Below are 18,619 nucleotides of genomic sequence, written 5' to 3'. Positions count from 1 at the left end.
CCTTTTACAGGTACATATATTGTTAACATACATACTATCTGTTACATATGACCAGCATTTGAAAAATAATGTGGGCATACCACTGTTTTTAAACTTAAAAATCCATCATTTTAGTAACATGCTTGGTATCCTGGTTGGTATTTCTAAGTACATTACTTTTCAAATGCTGGTCATATGTAACAGATAGTATGTATGTTTACAATATATGTACCTGTTAAAGGCAAACACATTGTTACGGCGATTCTTTGTCATATATCAGTCCCTCCAATGAAACCCATACAATGACCTGGACTGGCACGACCAGGCCTCCTTCCTCTCGGCAGGTAACCATGTTATCCATACACCCTGCAAACTAAATAGATGCATGGTGTCCTGGTTGGTATTTTTAGTACATGCTTGGTATCCTTGTTGGCATTTCTAAGTACATACTTGGTATCCTTGTTGGCATTTCTAAGTACATGCTTAGTATCTTGGTTGGTATTTCTAAGTACATACTTGGTATCCTAGTTGGTATTTCTAAGTACATGCTTGGTATCCTGGTTGGTATTTCTAAATACATGCTTGGTATCCTGGTTGGTATTTCTAAATACATGCTTGGATCCTAGTTGATATTTCTATGTACATGCTTGGTATCCTGGTTGGTATTTCAAAGTGCTCATTCCAAAAGAGCATAAGACAAAGCTGTTTCATTTACTGCGACAAATATTGAGCTGACTAGCTTTGACCCTAGTTTAGGCTGCATGACAGATGGTTATTTGAAAATGTAAAGGAGATGAAAATGTCGGCAAAACACTTCTTGACTTGTTTCCAAAGTAGAATATGAGAATGAAATATTGTAATTTTGACTCGTATGTCCAAACATGAAGTCTATAAATGATTGGTTACCTGAACACGAGGAATTCAAATCCACGTAAAGAAAGCTTATAACAAGGTTGTCTGATAATGATGACATGTATTTGTTTTATTTATTTATTTTTGGCACTAAATATTAAACTAGGCTGCATAATTAATTTTGAATCCGTTGTTATAATCGTACAATTATGGAAATCTTAATGATAGGCTTTTCTGTCTTAACATGACTATGGCTACCTACAGTTTGGAGGCCCAGAGTGGCCAAGTGGTCTAAAGCGCTCACTGTTATGGATCATTGACATCTCACCACTCTGCCTGGGTTCAAGACTCAGGCTGGGCCAATGTGGGTATGTGAGAAAGCTTGTGGGTCAGTGGTTCTTTCTGGGATTTTCCCTGGTTGTTCCTCTATCATTTATACTGGCCGCCACGTATAGCCTATCTTGTGCAGAAAAATGACATTAAACCCTATTACAACAACATACAGTTTGAATTACACAGATCTTAGGGATAGATATGTCCATTTTGACTGACAAAAGACTGCCCGACACATTGTTACGGCAATTCTTTGTCATATATCAGTCACTCCAATGAAACCCATACAATGACCTGGACTGGCACCACCAGGCCTCCTTCCTATCGGCAGGTAGCAATGTTATCCATACACCCTGCAAACTAGTTATGCATGCCAGTATCAGAAATTCATACTGCAGAACCCGATTCTCATGTACTTATTGCTCTCCCATAGGGCAGTTGTCATTAATTATATATAACGATGGAATTTGCATCATTGTTGTCAAAAGGAATACTTTATTCCTAAATGGAAACACATCGTAAGCAGTCTGGTACAAGACATATTCTCCCACCTAATGAACATCTGGCCTTAGATTAAAATGTACTGCTAGTCAACGGATCTGCTGCTTTTTTATACTATGGATTATATAAAAAGTGTTTCTGTCGATTGGCGGCACAAATGGCTCTGGTCATTAACATCGCAGCTCACGATTCAATGGTGAGTGTGTTGATTGTCCGTGCCTATCTTAACTTGATATGTCATGATGTGCCTTTGCTCTGCACAACACACTAAAACATATATTTACAGTCAGGCTTTAAACATGACTCCATTTCACTCGTTGCAGGCACATATGAAGCAAATCTGAGGTGATAGCTCAATAACTACCCCAACAACGTGCTGCTCTACCCGTACCCTCATTTTAGAAGCCAGCTGCGTTTGCCTCAGTTGAAGCAATAGCTATGGACAGGGATCTCTTGCATCCCATGCACCCTTCAGATCTCAACCGTATGGCAGCAGATGACATTTAAACCTATGGCAGCAGATGATATTTAAACCTATCTAGTAGGCACCCTTAAAGGGGAGGCACTTTTCTACACCCCAAACCTCCTAAATGCTGTCTTAAAACACCAATTACCCACATATAGTTTACCTGGAGACACCAAACACTTGATCATCTGAAAGGTCAGATTTGACTTTCGGTAGTGGAGAGAATCTCGAGTGTATGAAGGCCCTCCGCTTTGAATGCTTGTACGGGAAAGGGGTCTGGTTTCAGGGTCTAGTGTTGATGCATTAACATAGTCCCTAATTACCTAATCAACCAGCCTTTTACCCTGAATCTATGAGGAGAAAAATTGGTACCAGTTACCATTAGAGGCTACCAATCCATGATGTATTAGGCATCAAGGCAGAATATATGTCAGTCATAATAAAGACCTATCAGACCTAATAACAAACTGGGTCATTCTATACCTAATCACAAACTCCAGAACGCTTCCTTGGTGACCTCAGGTCTGATTTTAATTAAAATATAAATTATTTAAAGGCAAAAACGCTGTTACACATAGCTGAAGTTTGACACTAAATCCAAGATGTTTATATTGACAGTAGTGAAGAAAAAAATTATGTTAGAAAACTGCCCACACGGTCAAACCAAATATGTTATGAGAAGATAATTTTCGTATGTTGCAAATTGCCTCGAGTGTTTGAGCCCCAGGTACAGCCTAACAGTAAACTTAATGCATATGAGATTAATTTGGTACAATCCTCCTTAGGTATAATTTTCAAATACAATTTATTAAAAGCAAATGGGCAGCTTAATGGGTGTATCTCCAAGCTTATGTAAGATATTGCAAATCTTAGCTCAGATTTGGATTTTCCAGGTCACAAATAAGCCTGATTTCTGTACAACACAATATCAGTGTTAACTTCATACATAATTGCAATATTTTACTGAAATGTTGCCTGCAGTTGTCATTTATATACATGTACACCTGGAAGATATTTCATGGATATCGAATAAGGTCTTCAGAGGAACTCTGAGTTGTTAAACGTCATGGATCAAATTTTTACTTTAACAGACCAACGCCCTTTTGCCAAACTGGAATCTGTCTGGGTTCTTATCATGGCTCATTTTACAAAATATTCAAACCAGTCCTCAGGACAACACTGAAGTGGCAATCACACCAATCTGATTCCTGATAGTTATAGTTTTGTCATGCAAGGTCCTTGACTTTAAAACCTTTTTAGTCAGCTTGAATAGTACAGCTCACATGTATTCTCAGAAACCTATGCATCACGGTGGAGGACTTAATCCCACGACTTGAGCAATTAACAAGCAAATCCCATTAACCAGTCAGTGAGTTTTATTTCAATCATATATATGGACAATAGTAATTAATTTGAAAAGTGTTGTATATTTTGTATAGTTAGAAAATTGATGAACATATTTGATGAGAGGCCCATCTTGCTGAGGTTATCTTGAACAGTGTCTATTTATCTTACTATTTAAAGGTAAAAAGTCTCAGGTATTGACAGTTAAATGCCAAAGAGTAGCAGCTTCTATTAAAAGCACAAACAGCAACAAAGAAAACACTGAAACACTTAAATGCGAACCATGTGCGTGTGATTAGGATTTTTAACGTAGCTTTAACAACTTTTCAGTCATATTGCTACAATGTCTGCAGTGTGACAGTCCAGTCACATTATCCTGACACCAGGCCGACCAGTCCTAACACAATCCTCTTAATGCTGAGCGCCAAGTGAGGCAGCTGTTTGTACCATTTTTGTAAGTCTTTGATATGACTTAGCCTGGGATTGAACCCATAACCTCCTGCTTCTGATACGTCGCTCTAACCACTTGGCAACTGGAACAGTGCGAACAGTGTGTTTAGTCCTTAAGCAGTAATGGCCATGTTATAAGAGTGAATATACATGTACACAACTATCAATTAGTTTAATTCTGAATGCACATGTATTGTATGGAATTGGCCATTTAACTCATTAACTCCTGTAGTTCTCTTTGTTTTTGCATGAAAAACGAGTAGGAAATACATTTTAGGGGCTATTTCTAAATAGGTCCTAATGCATTGACTTCCAAGAGATTTTCCATTAGCCTAATGCATAGTTGTGTTAGAAACATTGTTTTCCAATGGTAAGTTTGCTCGCGCATGAGCAGAAGGGTAAAGTTGAAGTTTGTTTCATTTTATCCAAAAAGACCCATCCTTTTCATATCGAGACCACTCTTTATTCCAAATACCCACCTTATCTTACTGTTTACAAAGGTTGACCTGCTTGTGTGCAGATCATTTCAGTCTGCCTTAGAACTGAGGCCAAAATCTAAACTCCAGACATATTTTGCAGTGTGTTTTACTTTATTCAACGCAAACGAAACCCACTTATGCACTGACCTGACGAGAGACACATTCTCTTAACCAATGTAAATTTATCCTTTTGTTTATACAGATTAATCCTCTGAGATTTAGAGAATTAAAATCCAGTTGACAGTCAATTTTTGTTTGACAGAAATTAGTAAACTCTGAATATTTACAAATCACGTATTGACTAAATCAGAAGGCTGAATATATATATATATATATATATATATATATATATATATATATATATATATATATATATATATATATATATATATATACCCATTTAATTGATGGTGTTAGATTGTTCTTTCTGAAATGAACATTTTTTTCTTGTCGTTATTACAATCATCATGAGATAAATTTATGTCAAATAAGAAAAGGAATTGCATGATTCCTTTATATAATACAAATATCAAGTTTAGGTCACACCTGTAATTATGTGATTGGATACCAGTATAAATTGTACAATATATTAATGAGAACTCATCAGGGCTAGATCATGGCCACTCCTCCCCAACACAAAAACTGACACACACAACATACAGTTTGGGTATTACGCAGACTATGAGTAAATATACATTTGCTATGTAGCCCTTCTGAAGTTTATTAACCCCCACCCAACCAATACTTTGACTTGATCCAGCCATGCTCATGCATGGGGTAACCAGTGGAACATGGGCATTATTGTTTCACATCAGTCGAATATGAACGCGATTTTGTTGTAAATTGTTTGACATCTGTCATTCGTTATTGTTCTTTTAAGTTCAGAGTACAATAATACAGAATTTCATATAATACTTAACAAAGCATATCGTGTACTGCAACATAAATATCATAGTATTGAGATTGTTTGGGGGGGGGGCAAATAAGATTAATTTGTCAAATGCATTCGAAATATGTCCATTTAAGCACTTTCAGAAGTTTTTGTTTCGTGTTAAGTAGAGTATTTGTTAATAAGAATTAGGAAGCACTAAACCAATTTGAGATACATGTAGAGACCAAACTTGGTACTACTTCTACTGAGCGGTCTTTTATTTGTTACAGAAATGTGAATTTGACACCTATAACTTTATTGGTCAATGGATTGATCGAGAGAGATGAGGAATCAATCACATGTCTTTTACTGAATCTATTCCATTTAGCTGCAAAGCAGTGTACCAAATACAGAAATCGGCTAAATACTATTAAAGTAAATTGGTTTTAGACTTATTTAATGACCATGACTGATTAGTTTTTTTTTCTTTTTTGATACAAAATTTTGTTTTTATATTTTTCTTTAAGAAGAACGATCAGATAATAAGACGTGTGGTTACAACCACACAAAATGCTTTACATTTGTGGAACATTCACTATTTGACAATTTTCCGTATTATTGTTTGATCCAACAGTTACGCTGAGGTCAGACTAATTAGAAACAAGTGCAAACTTCCACTGTTAATAACGGAACCATAATATTTGAGATGTAAACAACAACTCATCTTGTCAGATGTTTTCTTGTTAGAATTTACGCACCTTTTCCATGTTGAAATTGTCATCGTCTTCTGATGCTATTTTTTATAACGTGTTTACAATTTTCCCTATCCTTATTTCTGTCGAACATCTGCTCAAGATAATTTTGTATTATGGAGAGACATTTTAAGTTTCCAAAGGGTTATATTCTTTGAAACAAATTTCTCTTGAGATGAATTAAATAAGACACAAATTGCCCAATCAGAAAGAACGATACATTTAATGACCAGTCCCAAAGAATATAAATGCAGTCAGAACTGAACTAAAGTTTGCAGCTGTATACATGTATATTCAGTCTCTTGACTGAGACATTACTTTTGATGGACTAAACACCTGGTTCACATTTAAGTTTGACTTCTGTGCTTTCAGTTTTATATTTTATTATTGTTTTGTTTTGTTGTGTTTTTTTACCAGAAGAGGCTGTGATCGGAATTTAAATGTATATACCTCAAATGATTACATTTCATGTTTAAACAGTAGAAACCTTTTACTGTTCCAGAGAAGATCAGCGAGGTCTTTTCAAATTTGTCTGTAAGTTTGTTAAGATTTCGTTGAAAAAAAAAGAAAAGCATAAACTTGATGCAAAAGGTTTTTATCAGCGTTTTTAAATGAAAAAGTACAGTAGTACTAGTACAATTTTCGAGGCATTGTCACTACATTAGCATTATCTAAATTTGATTTGGCATCCAGTACATTACGTAGTCTTCATTAGAACTAGGAAATGTGTATAATCATCTGATAACGATGTAGATAAATTTACATCTCTCCCTCATCTTCTAAAGAATATAACTGCAGTGGTTGGACACAACAAACCACGCCCATCTGATAAAGACCACGTCCACTCCGTAGTGGTCCTCCTCAAGGGCTCTGTGAGAAAAAATGCTCATCAGAGTAATTACCATCGAGCATCGCTGCAACTCTGTTAGGATGTGTGGAGATATTATGGAGGTTTCTTTTCTTTAATCCTTACTCTCACTCCACTACCATCACATCGCAAGAGGATTTTGAAAATGTGTGAGCTGTACTGTGAAAGTGTTCGGTGATACTTGTGGAACAAGCAGGCTTCAGGCTTAGTAACCAGGAACCATTCACCATCATTGGCAAGCCTGAGTCAATATACACTCCCTCTCTTCTTTAGATAAGTAGAGTGCAGATAACATGAATGATTTTTTCCATACGCTGAAGCAAACTTCAAGAGCACATAAACAATTTGTAGCAAATGTGAAGGACACAAGTCTCCACATAAAGGTAGGAAAGCAGGACATCACCTGCTGATCACAATCTTAGTGTCTGAAATGCGTTATGGGCTCTTTGTACTCTAAAGTCGCAAATGGTAAGGACCAGTCCGAATTAACTCATCCTTTTTTCTTAGCTTTGCTGGATTCGCTAGTGCATTTTAATGGTAAGAATATTTGAATGATCATTTTCTTAACCTGAGAGGGTTGTCGCAGTTCAAATGATTTATGTTGTGTTTCTTTATAGAGGAAAGCAGGTTATCGTTAACATAAGAAATGATCCTTTGCACAGGAGTATAACTCCCTTAAATTAATTAAGTTTTTGTATTCGCTTTTGAATAGAGTGATATCAAATGTGTGTGGCAAAGATGGACTGACAGCCAAGTTACAATATTATGTCAAAGGAGGAAAACTACAGATCTCATCTCATGAGTGTATCCTGACATATTGATTTTGAGGATCCTCTAGATATTTTTGATAGTATTAATGTCTGAGTTTAGTGTGAAATAGTAATCAGTCTTCCACTGATCAGTCCTTAAAGACTCGTTGGATGGGCTGCTCACATTCTGAAATATGTAACTCTGGTTGGAAAAGTGATTCTGAGAACAGACCACGGGTTCAGAATATATGCATATTTATTATGTTTAGTTATACACATTGGTGTTCAGATTTTAATCAGATGTCACCAATGATCTTATGTCATAATAATGCACCCGATGTAGGTGTGATAGAAAGCATGCCAGTAACAACCCAAAGTATAGTCGGGCAAGTGCTGAAAATGGCATTAAACACAATAAAACCAAAAGGTTTTTGTGGCTCAGATAAGAGGATTAGTTCACTTATTGACTGCTCGGGTGGCCTAGTGGTTAGAGTGTCTGCCTTGGAAGTGGGAGGTCGTGGGTTTAATCCCCGGCCGAGTCGTACCAAAGACTTATAAAAACGGTACTAACAGTTGCCTCGCTAGGCGCTCAGCAATAAGGACTGGTCGACCTGGTGACAGGATAATGTAACTGCTGCGTGATGTTCCAGTGCTAGACATCACACACACACACATATTACAAATCAGATGGCGAATGATAATCCTTGCATATCCACTGAATCTAGGAAGGGATCACGTGTGTCAGAGATTGATTATCATAAATGAAATAAACTGAATAACTAGTTTCACACTAGCCTGAGAGATGTACGCTCTGAATGCGTCTTTTTCAAAGGCAAACATACAGTTTAGACAAGGCAAAACAAAAAGAACACACATAAATAGTATTGGGACTCTGTGGTCATAAACTAAGTAACAGTGTTGATGTATGACCATGACATTGTCCAGAATTATCATGAAATTCAAATGTTACATTAGACAAATGAGCACTCTGTAACTCCATTATTTTAAATACACAGATCCTCCCAAACAAGATCTAAGCACACTATTAGATACATCTGTAGACTGAAAATAAAAAACAAAAACAGAATCTAATCCAAATTGGGATATTGAAATGAATATAGTTGCGGACTGCTCTCTGTATATACAGCTGTACTATAAAAATAAGACGCAATTCTCCTCTACCACTCAATCCTAATTTTGCACATTTCAGTTATAATGAATGTTCCAAAAGAGTTCTTGATAGATGTATCTGGCGTAGTCCTTGGGACATTTTACTTTTACATTTGTGTGCGTATTATCCTCCTCCCCCACCCCCAAGAGTAGAATTTCATTGCTTGCATAACTCACATTTGTATTGGTTTTGTCCCCTATTCATGTCCTTCCCACAAGAAGAGGTAATTTCTGCAAAGATTAGTATCTGATGTTGTACAGTATTTGAGAGTCTCAGCCCACTTTAGCAGACTGGAATTAAAGTAATCAGAAAACCTGTTCAACTGCTGAACTTAGGCATCATTGCAATACTTTCTATCAAAATAAATATAGGACACACACACACACACACACACACATATATATATATATATATATATATATATATATATATATATATATATATATATATATATATATATATTTATTCATTGCAGACATGGATGAAGATCAGGACTTAGAATTGGTAAGCATCCTTAGGAAAGTCAACTTTAGGAGAATCGGAGACATATTTCGGAAAAAAAGGTATCCAGCTAAAACTGTTGTGACAGATGCAATAAAAGAATGTGGATACAACAAAGGTGTTCATTGTCTCCTTAGAGGAATGTCTAATGTGCTGAGAAAAACAATGCCCCATGTAACAAGTGTATGGTGTGGATATAGACTGCAGAACCCATACACTCCGTTGTTTGTGGCTAATATCTGCAAACACACAAATGTACCAGGAAAGTCACATCTCCCAAAAATATTTCAGGACTATGACATTCTTTTTCGGTGCAAACACACACCCAACAATGAGGAAACATTTATTTCAGAGATGATAGAGAAAACTGTAAGTAGCATGTCACATGATACTGAACGTGTTCTGGACTGTATTGCAATAAACACAGAGAGACTTATGAAGGAACATAGCAATCTTAGTATTATCACTGCATCCACTGTCAAAGCAATTGGCTTTAATGGCAGTTACAGTAGTCTAAAACTGATGGAAATGATATGTATTGTCCTCTATGTTCCTGTAAAGGGAATCATTCCAATAGGTGAGAAGGAGTTTCCAAAAGATATTGATGGAATAGCCACGGATGTAAGAGAAGGTGAATTTGTTTTTCATACAGGAGAGAGTGCAGATGACAGACTTTGTAAGTTACGAATGGGCTGCTGTATTTCACCAAATGATAAACAAAGTGGGACTCTTGGTGGATTTATTGACCTACCTGATGATAAAGTTTGTTGCATCACAGCTGCCCACGTGGTCTTGAGTGAGGGAGACAGAAAGGTGTATGCCAAATATACAAACCCCAAAAAATGTAAATATAATGATGATCTCGCAAAAGGACAGAAAGTAATACAAATATACCAACCTTCACCCAAGACCTCAAATGCTGAATTTGGAAATGTACGCCATATAGTATTTGAGGAGGGTAATGAATCTACACCCGCTGTCGATGTAGCCATCATCGAAATCACTGATGATGCAAGAAGACCAGATGCGGGGAATTTTCCTTTGGACACTTCTTTAGATATGGGTATGTATAGTACAGATGAAATATTTTACTGTTTTAGTCTTTATATCATTTAGGCTATCATCAAAAGAGGATTGACTTGTTCTAAAAAATATTTCAAAAATTTCAAAGGACTTAAAATGAAGCTAAATATCAATATTATGGGCTTTTTATTAACGTAGATTATCTGTTTGCCACAACCGAGTGTTCTCGGCTTCATTCTAACAATGACTTAGTTGAAATTAAATTATGGCTAGATGACACATGTTTTAATGTTTTTGATGAGATGTAATAATTTGTTCACGCTACTTACTATCTTCATGTTTGCTGAAAGCAATTGATCCCTTCTTCATTTCATAGATTTGTAATGTAAGCACTGAATTGAATTAACATATATGCAAAGGATTAAGTCTTGTTAAGTTTATTAACAAACTGGGTTAACATTTTGAAAAGCAAAAATATGTTGAGCCAAACTTGGAAAATGCACAACATGGTGATCTCTTTCACACAGAATTAAGGTCAGTGTTGAAACTTTCTTTGATTTAGCTTAGTGTTTAAGATTTAGCATTTTAGGTAAATCAAATAACGTCTTTTGTACAATATTAAATCTCTGGACATCTAGTATTAAAAACTAAGGTCTGAATACAGGATTATAGAAAGTAGATTTGGTATTGACGCAAAGCAATAATAAAGATTCCTGCATAATTTGTTGTCACATAGGCTCACCTTTACAACAAAGATACATTACTTGGAAAGCATTTACTTAGAAAATCAAATGGAATTTTCATTCTGATAAATATTTCACATGATTATAAATTTTGTAATATCGTATTTAGGTAATATGACTGTATAGCCTTGTGCCCTGCATGTATATTCTGGCATGTGTAATATATGATCCATAAGCATAGTTTAAGCCTCTTCTAAATACTAGATAAATTTCAATGAAGCTGGACAGAAAGCATATTGCTATGAACGGTTTCCAAGCATTTGCGAATGTTACAAGACATAATGGGCTTTAACAGTTTTAAAACATAATGCTGATTAACCATGAAATAGAACTTATTGCCTAAAATAAAATACACTTTCTCAAAAATCGTTTAACACAATATCACTATTTTAACATAAAATGCCCTAGCTAAATGGTTTTTCAAATGCATTGATGTCAGTCCATTATTAAATGCTGGCACCAATATTAAACGTAACAAAAAATAAAATTTTAACAACTTTGTAAAACCTCATCCTGAGCAACTTCTATAGAAAAATCAACCTTGCAGTAAAATATTTTGGTATTGGACGAATTATGTTGATGTGTTGTCAAATATGAATATAGATATTGAAAATAAAGACACATTGAGGTTTTTTATTTCATTTTATATGCAGTCAACAGCCATTTTAAACAAAATCTATATAAAGCATTCTACTGATTCAGATGGCTCTTACATTTGGTTATGAGAGATCTCAATTGGGTGGATGGTCCTTGGTGCCTCTTATTCATAAATGTACAAATTGGATACAAGAAAATGTATCTTATATATATGTAAAAATGCAAAATACTGTCGCCTCTCTATCTCTCTCTCTCTCTCTCTCTCTCTCTCTCTCTCTCTCTCTATATATATATATATATATATATATATATATATTTATATAAATTTGATCGTATAGGTAACGTTACATAGAATGAGCATTTTGACAATAATTGTTTGTTATATAGTTTTTGACATTGCCTATCATTTTGAAAACTGAAACTTTAAATTAAGAAATTGTACATTAAGAAAACTGCCATTGATAACATTATGGTTTTATATTTTGTTTAAAATACAGGCTTTACAAAAGAGCAGCCAATGATGTACACTAGTGGAAAGATTCGAGAAGACTTGAATACTTTGAATAGAGGATGCATAGTGATGAAGTATGGAAGTGTTACAGGCATTACATCTGGCCGTCTGATTTGGAATGAAGCATCAGTTCGAGTAGTAGATACTATCGGTAAATCATGGAAGGAAGTGGATTACCTGTCCAATCCAACATTTTTCAGACAGGTGGTGGTAAAGCCCTGTGGTGGAAAAACATTGGCAAAGCCAGGGGATTCAGGAGCGTTGATATTCCATTGTAATGGTGGAGATATTAGAGACTTGGAGGCTATAGGACTGCATATTGGTGGAACCACCAATAAAAAATCAGGATTCATGCTCATATGTTCACAAATTAAACATGTCTTTGAACAACTTAAGCTGGATAATAAAGTGTTTAAGCGATTTCCACACATTGTTCAGGCAGATAAAGCAATGTATTCAATGGAGAGTCAAGAAATTGATCAAATGAAAATATCACATAAAAATCTAGAGGAGCAAATGCAAGAACATAAGCAGATACTAACACACCTCACTAAAGAAACACAGGAGCTGAAAGATGAAATTAAAGCAAATGCCATTGCATTGGAGCAAAAATTAAAAGAAGAAATGAAAGCAAATACCGCTGAATTCGCCAAAACATTGGAACAAAACTTGGAACAAACCTTGCAAAAAGTGATTAGAAAAGTTTTAGGGAATGGGGAACCCAAACCCTCAAGCGAATAATATTGAAATACTGATGTTGCGATATATAGTGAAGGTGAGTTAGTAAAATAGCTATTCCAGACTTAGAAAGACGTTGCTTTTAAATACGAAGTACAGACATTATATAAGTGGCTTTTAAGATAATTCACTGATGAAACCAGTATACTTGGAAACCTATACAAACCAATATTAATAGTAGTACACATGATGGGAAACTTATGGGACCAGTTTTTGACTTTTTAATTAACAGAGTTTGTAAAACTTCATCTCCTGTCTGAGGTAGCCCTTTATGTCTCATTGCTTATAATATTGCATGGATATGTAGTGGTGTCTTCTGTATTATTCATTAATATATCGATCTTGTTTTTGTTGATATCAATTCAAGATTTTACTCTGTTGGTACTTGTATGTAAATTTACATCATTTGTTAAAATGCTCCTAGCGAGTAATAATCTCATTTGATTTTTACAGATACTGACATTATTCCAAACACTTTGCTTTGAAAACATCCATATGTAACGACTATCAATTAGCCAGTTATTGACAATGACCAAAAACTGTGTCAGTGCATGTGAGAGTCCTTGTTTTATATCATGCAAGGCACTTGGACATTTTGGACGATTGACAGGCCTCATTAATGGGATATGCCGGCTAATTGGCCACAATGTAATGAAGTTTTGGTTACAAGATAATGTATAGGAGTATCACTAGGTCATGCATCATCTATATAAACCATTATATAAAAATGGGGCGGTGGTGTAATAGTAAAATGATTAGTTATTTATTCATCTTAAAATTTGAAACACTCTAGCCTTTTCAGAGTGAGCTTTATTTTATTCTCATTTTATTACATTATTTGCTTTTGTCTTATTACATTTATATAAATGCAGATAAATACACTTATATGGATGTTGCCCTTAGCGATTCAAGCTTACTGCTATTGCGATATTTCTTTCCTTTTCTATTCGATTTGTACTTTTAGATATTGTCTATGAAAATATCATGCTGTTATATATCTGGAGTCTGAATTAAAAGCTTGAACATCAGTTATTCTGTTTGAAATACTGTGATGTCAATGTTACTTAATAAAACCTTCATTTTTATTTTAATGTCATTATAAATACCTAAATACTAAGAAAATGGGATCTAAGTACCTTTTACAGGAATTTTCAGAGGCATCCAGTCAGAACTGTGCCCTGGCGGGTAAAAAAGGAGATAAATTGCGAAGTTAGGAAAGCGGTAAATAAATTGTTTGTAGCGTGAAATAGTTATTATAACTATTTAAAATAAACTTGTGTGGAACAATGAATTGCAAAACAGTATTTGTCTTGAAAATGATAAATGAATGATCAAGTTTGTTGTTGGTCTATCCATATAATAATCTATGTAAAGTAGTTATATCCTACTTATAATGCTAATGCATGATTCAGCAAGTAAATATATCAGTAATGGTGCCCACTACTGGCGTCACAACAGGTGTACTCATACAGTGGCACTGAACATAGTTTGGGCATAATACAATGGGGCTACTTTTCTAGCAAAACGGCCCATACTTAGAAGTAACAATTTGAAAATCTCCACTACTCTACTACTTGTATTGTAGTTTGCAGGATAGTAAAAATTCAAATACGAAATAACCAAGAACTACAACTACCGTAATCCATATATGATTAAAAAACACAATCAAAACTTCAAATAAATGTATTGCAGTTTTTCCGTATGTTCGTATGGATGTACGTATATGTGTATGTATGCAAAATGTCCGAGCAAATAAACTGGAGGAGGTTTTAAGAAATACTTACAGAAATGTATTTAGGAAACATTTCAAATGATGACTTAGTTTGTTTAGCCTGCACTGCCATGTATAATAAATATCTAAAAGTTACATTATTTTACGTATTTGTGTCTGGTACAAGTACCAATGATTCTCATTATGAGATTGACATTGAGAAGACGAGAAAATATTTAGTCACAATCAAGTGCTTGAAGCCATAAGTACTGTGTAGTATGCAACAATTATGGAAATTTCATTTACAACCTAATAATAGTGGTAGCTAAGGCTAGGAAACAGACATGCTTATAAAGGTGTTTTGTAGAGTATTCAAACGTTGTCTAAGCCTTCTAAAACAGTATTGTTTATCATTCATCGCTGACATTGTTATAGGATAAAAAAAATCATATTTTATCAAAATCTGATAGGAGACGTTGTAATAGGTGTTTGAACACATAATTGGAATCATCCTTTTGTTTAAAATTTATTATGCAAAGCCCACGGTATTAATTGGCACATATGGTAATATACTGAGTGTCCTTAGCATTGGGTGGCCTGTATAGCTATATATTGACTGTCTTTGGAATAAAATTTACTGATGACACGAACAATAATGCAGCAGTCACAATCAACTGGATTATGAACAATTTCCTAAATACAAGTCGGTGGCTAAATCATGATGGCAAGCATTTGTTTGGATACAAGTTTCCAGGATGTAGTCAGTTCTATTGAATACCAAGGTTTCCGTGTGGACAAGCCAGCCTACAGGAATGTTCTAAACAGCACACGACCTAGGAAGCAAATCTTGACAAGCTTGTCAAAGACGTGCTATGGATTGTTGAGAGTGTGTTGTTGTTGTTGTTGTTGTAGGGTTTAACGCCATTTTTCAGCACACGATTGGCTATACATAGCGGCCAGTATTATTGGTGGAGGAATAACCCGCGAAAACGCCGGAAACAACCACCGACCCACGAGAAGCTACTGGCAAGCTTTCTCACATACCCACATTGGCTGAATCTTAGACTCGAACCGCCGCAGACAGAGATGAGATGGCAGTGATACGTAACGAAGAGCGCTTTAGACCACTCAGCCACTCGGGGCCCCTGTTGAGAGTGTGAATGATTGTATTAAATACAACAGCGAGTCTCAGAAGAGTAAATTTAGTATAAAAAAAGACCATGTATACATTTACAATCATCTTTTTATTTACTTTTCAAAACCGGTTGGTTTCATAATAAGCCATTAGACCGATTGGTTATCCTATCCTGGATATATTTTGTTCATTTTTCAATAAATTTATATAATACAGGTCTTTCTTCCTTTAGATCAGTTAAATTTATTAAAATATATCTCTAGTAGTTATTCGATGGGTGAAATAGATGAAGAAAAACACTCCCACGTTATCCCATGAAATTTAAATGGTTTTTACAAAAGGCGATGGCATGTGTCACACATAAATTGAATTGAAAATGACCGTATTCTCATTTTTGTCAGGAGCATTATGAGTATATCCTATCTAGCTCTCATCCATTTAAGTGGGTATATTTGAGAGACAGGCAGACACATAGTGACAGAGGAAAGGTGACATCTGTATAAACGAATCTAGCTAGACACTTATATTTGTGACGGCTATCTGTGAGCAAAATGTTAGTATTTTGCCAATGTTTAGCTCATCCAATAAGAACTTTCTCCGATTTGTTTGTTTGATTTTATGATTCAAGCTAACATGTACACAATTCAATGTTTGCATGTGTAACTTGTCAATACCATCCAACATAGTCAACCAGAGGTACTCCATTTGTCCAAAGAAATCATACATAAATTGAAATATTGCTAGTCTCAGCTGTGGTCCAAAAATATTTGTAATCCCATGTAAGCCGTTTTTTTATATAAAAAAGTCAAATTGTTGAAGGACTCTGCGTAGTGGTATGTAGTCATGTGTCCATGTTTGCGTGACTGTATATAAACTCTTCTTATAAATGAATTCCCAATTAATGCACAAGAAGAGAGTTTCTGACAAGTTTGCTTTGCATGTTTCAAACCATAATCAGACATTATAATAGATGTGTAAATTTAATGGATTGCATGTACATGCTGAAACTAGGACTAGTGTTACTCTGTAAGTTTCAAATTAATCATTTAACCAAGTGTTTCTTTTAAAGTATAAGATTGTTGCAAAATAAACTAATTAATTAATAATAAAAATAGTTCTACTGCTTACGGATCTTAATAATCGACCAACTCTATCTAACTAATCAGTATACAAATAAATTAATATAAAATGAATAAATCAGTATAAAAACTAAATAAATTAATAGGAAGTTAATAAATCTTTTATATCAATATCCACTGTGTTACTTCAATTCGTCATTAGTTGATTATGGAGAATCATTCTATATATAGATACAATCTACATGTATTTCATTACGAGGGGTGAGAATGCATGAGTTACAATAGGAATGTCGCAGCAGTATGGCTGAGACTGTTCAACGCTGCATGAAACAAGTTCTTTCCCCCAAGCCCTGAACTAAACACGTATTTGCTTTGGTATTTTTTTACATTTCCTCTTTTTATTCACACATTCTTTTCAAAATTGTTTAACGTATGCTTTCAATAAAATTGAATTAGGCATTTTGGCGTTTCATCAAATATAGTGTTCATTCCATCCCCATGTTCGTATCAGGGGCCAGGCATAAACATCTACTGAAGAGTTGCGTCATCGGTCTGTCTGCATTGTAAAACTGGTGATTATCTTTGAATTTTTAAAAATGTTGTATTGGACATATGAATCGATTTGATATGCTATATTTGATTTAATTATATCGAATCTAATATATATTTATTTCAATTTTATTGTTTGTCAGTTTTATTTTTTAATTATTTTTCTTTGAATGCTATTGTAATGTAAATTTACTAACTAGAGATGATACCTTTCTCAGAAAATAGTTTGACCTTGATTCAAAATTAGTAGCAACCACGTAAATAAGTTATATTTTTATTTTAAAATGATTGGTTGTTGTCGAGGTCATGATGAGACTACTGATTTAAAATGTGAACAATATTTTTTTCTTACAGTAAAATGATTGTCATCGTCTTCCATCTTGGAATATCCGTCAGGACTCGAACTTGAAATCATTAGGAAATTTTGTTAATAGCACTTCACCAATTTTATTCGTGAATTATTCCAGGATTATAATTGGATTTGATTCTTAAAACAGTAAGTTCATATTGTTTTATTTGTACAGAATTTTCCAGGGAAATACATTAATATATTTTTAAAAGCTTGATGTTTTCACTTTTTCTTGTGTTGCTGTTTACTCGAGCCTAAAGACATAACATAAGAGCAGTCATAGGCAACTCAATCTTTTCCTTACATCTCAGATGGAACATAGGTTTCCGACTTTGAAGGGTATGTCTTTTACACACTACCTACTGTATGGGCAAGCTAATTGCAAGCAAATTTCTGGCAAAATTTTACAGATTTAAAGTCATTAAATACCTTCAAGCTTATACAGAAAACTCATGTACTTGCTTTTAAACTCTCTATTTGTATGTTTTCATTTGAAACAAGAAAATTATTAATGCATTGTGACCATACCGGTAACATGTTGGCCAGAGCGTCCTATTTGGACGCGGGAGGTTATTTGTTGGATTGCTAAGTCATACCAAAGACTTATAAAAATGGAATTAGCAGGTTCATCGCTAGGCGATAATCATAAAGAGGTCATTGTAAGGACTGGTCCGCCTGGTGTCAGGAAGATGTGACTGGGTGGGACATCATGCTACATATCTGCGACATGATGCCACAGTGCTAGGTATCGCTATAAACTTCCACACTGCAGACATGGAAAAGTATTAAAGCTGTGTTAAAAATCCCAATTACACATACTATTGATGCAATGAATAGATAATTTAAGCATATATTTTCAATATACGTT

General features: G+C 34.7%; 1 protein-coding gene and 1 long non-coding RNA gene across 3 annotated transcripts in view; one reads left to right on the top strand and one right to left on the bottom strand.

The window, feature by feature from the left end:
• Nucleotides 1-13,956, top strand: part of LOC149770711 (uncharacterized) — a 91,659-nt gene extending 77,703 nt beyond the window's left edge. The window contains exons 10-11 of the mRNA XM_089949210.1: nucleotides 9,291-10,379; nucleotides 12,177-13,956. Of these exons, the coding sequence (XP_089805336.1) occupies nucleotides 9,291-10,379; nucleotides 12,177-12,931 (1,844 nt within the window). The 3' untranslated portion in view covers nucleotides 12,932-13,956. The remainder of the gene's footprint in view (nucleotides 1-9,290; nucleotides 10,380-12,176) is intronic.
• LOC149770710 (uncharacterized) overlaps nucleotides 1-18,619 on the bottom strand; it is a 94,861-nt gene that overhangs the window by 26,607 nt on the left and 49,635 nt on the right. For both annotated transcript variants that reach the window (XR_016418495.1, XR_016418494.1), the window contains exon 2: nucleotides 14,065-14,106. This is a non-coding gene — a long non-coding RNA (uncharacterized LOC149770710). The remainder of the gene's footprint in view (nucleotides 1-14,064; nucleotides 14,107-18,619) is intronic.

Source organism: Sinohyriopsis cumingii, unplaced genomic scaffold, assembly GCF_028554795.1.
Source record: "Sinohyriopsis cumingii isolate HCF-2022 unplaced genomic scaffold, ASM2855479v2 utg002465l, whole genome shotgun sequence".
Classification (NCBI taxonomy): Eukaryota; Metazoa; Mollusca; class Bivalvia; order Unionida; family Unionidae; genus Sinohyriopsis; species Sinohyriopsis cumingii.
Note: the sequence above shows the minus strand (reverse complement) of the source record. Positions and strands in the feature narration are given on the sequence as shown.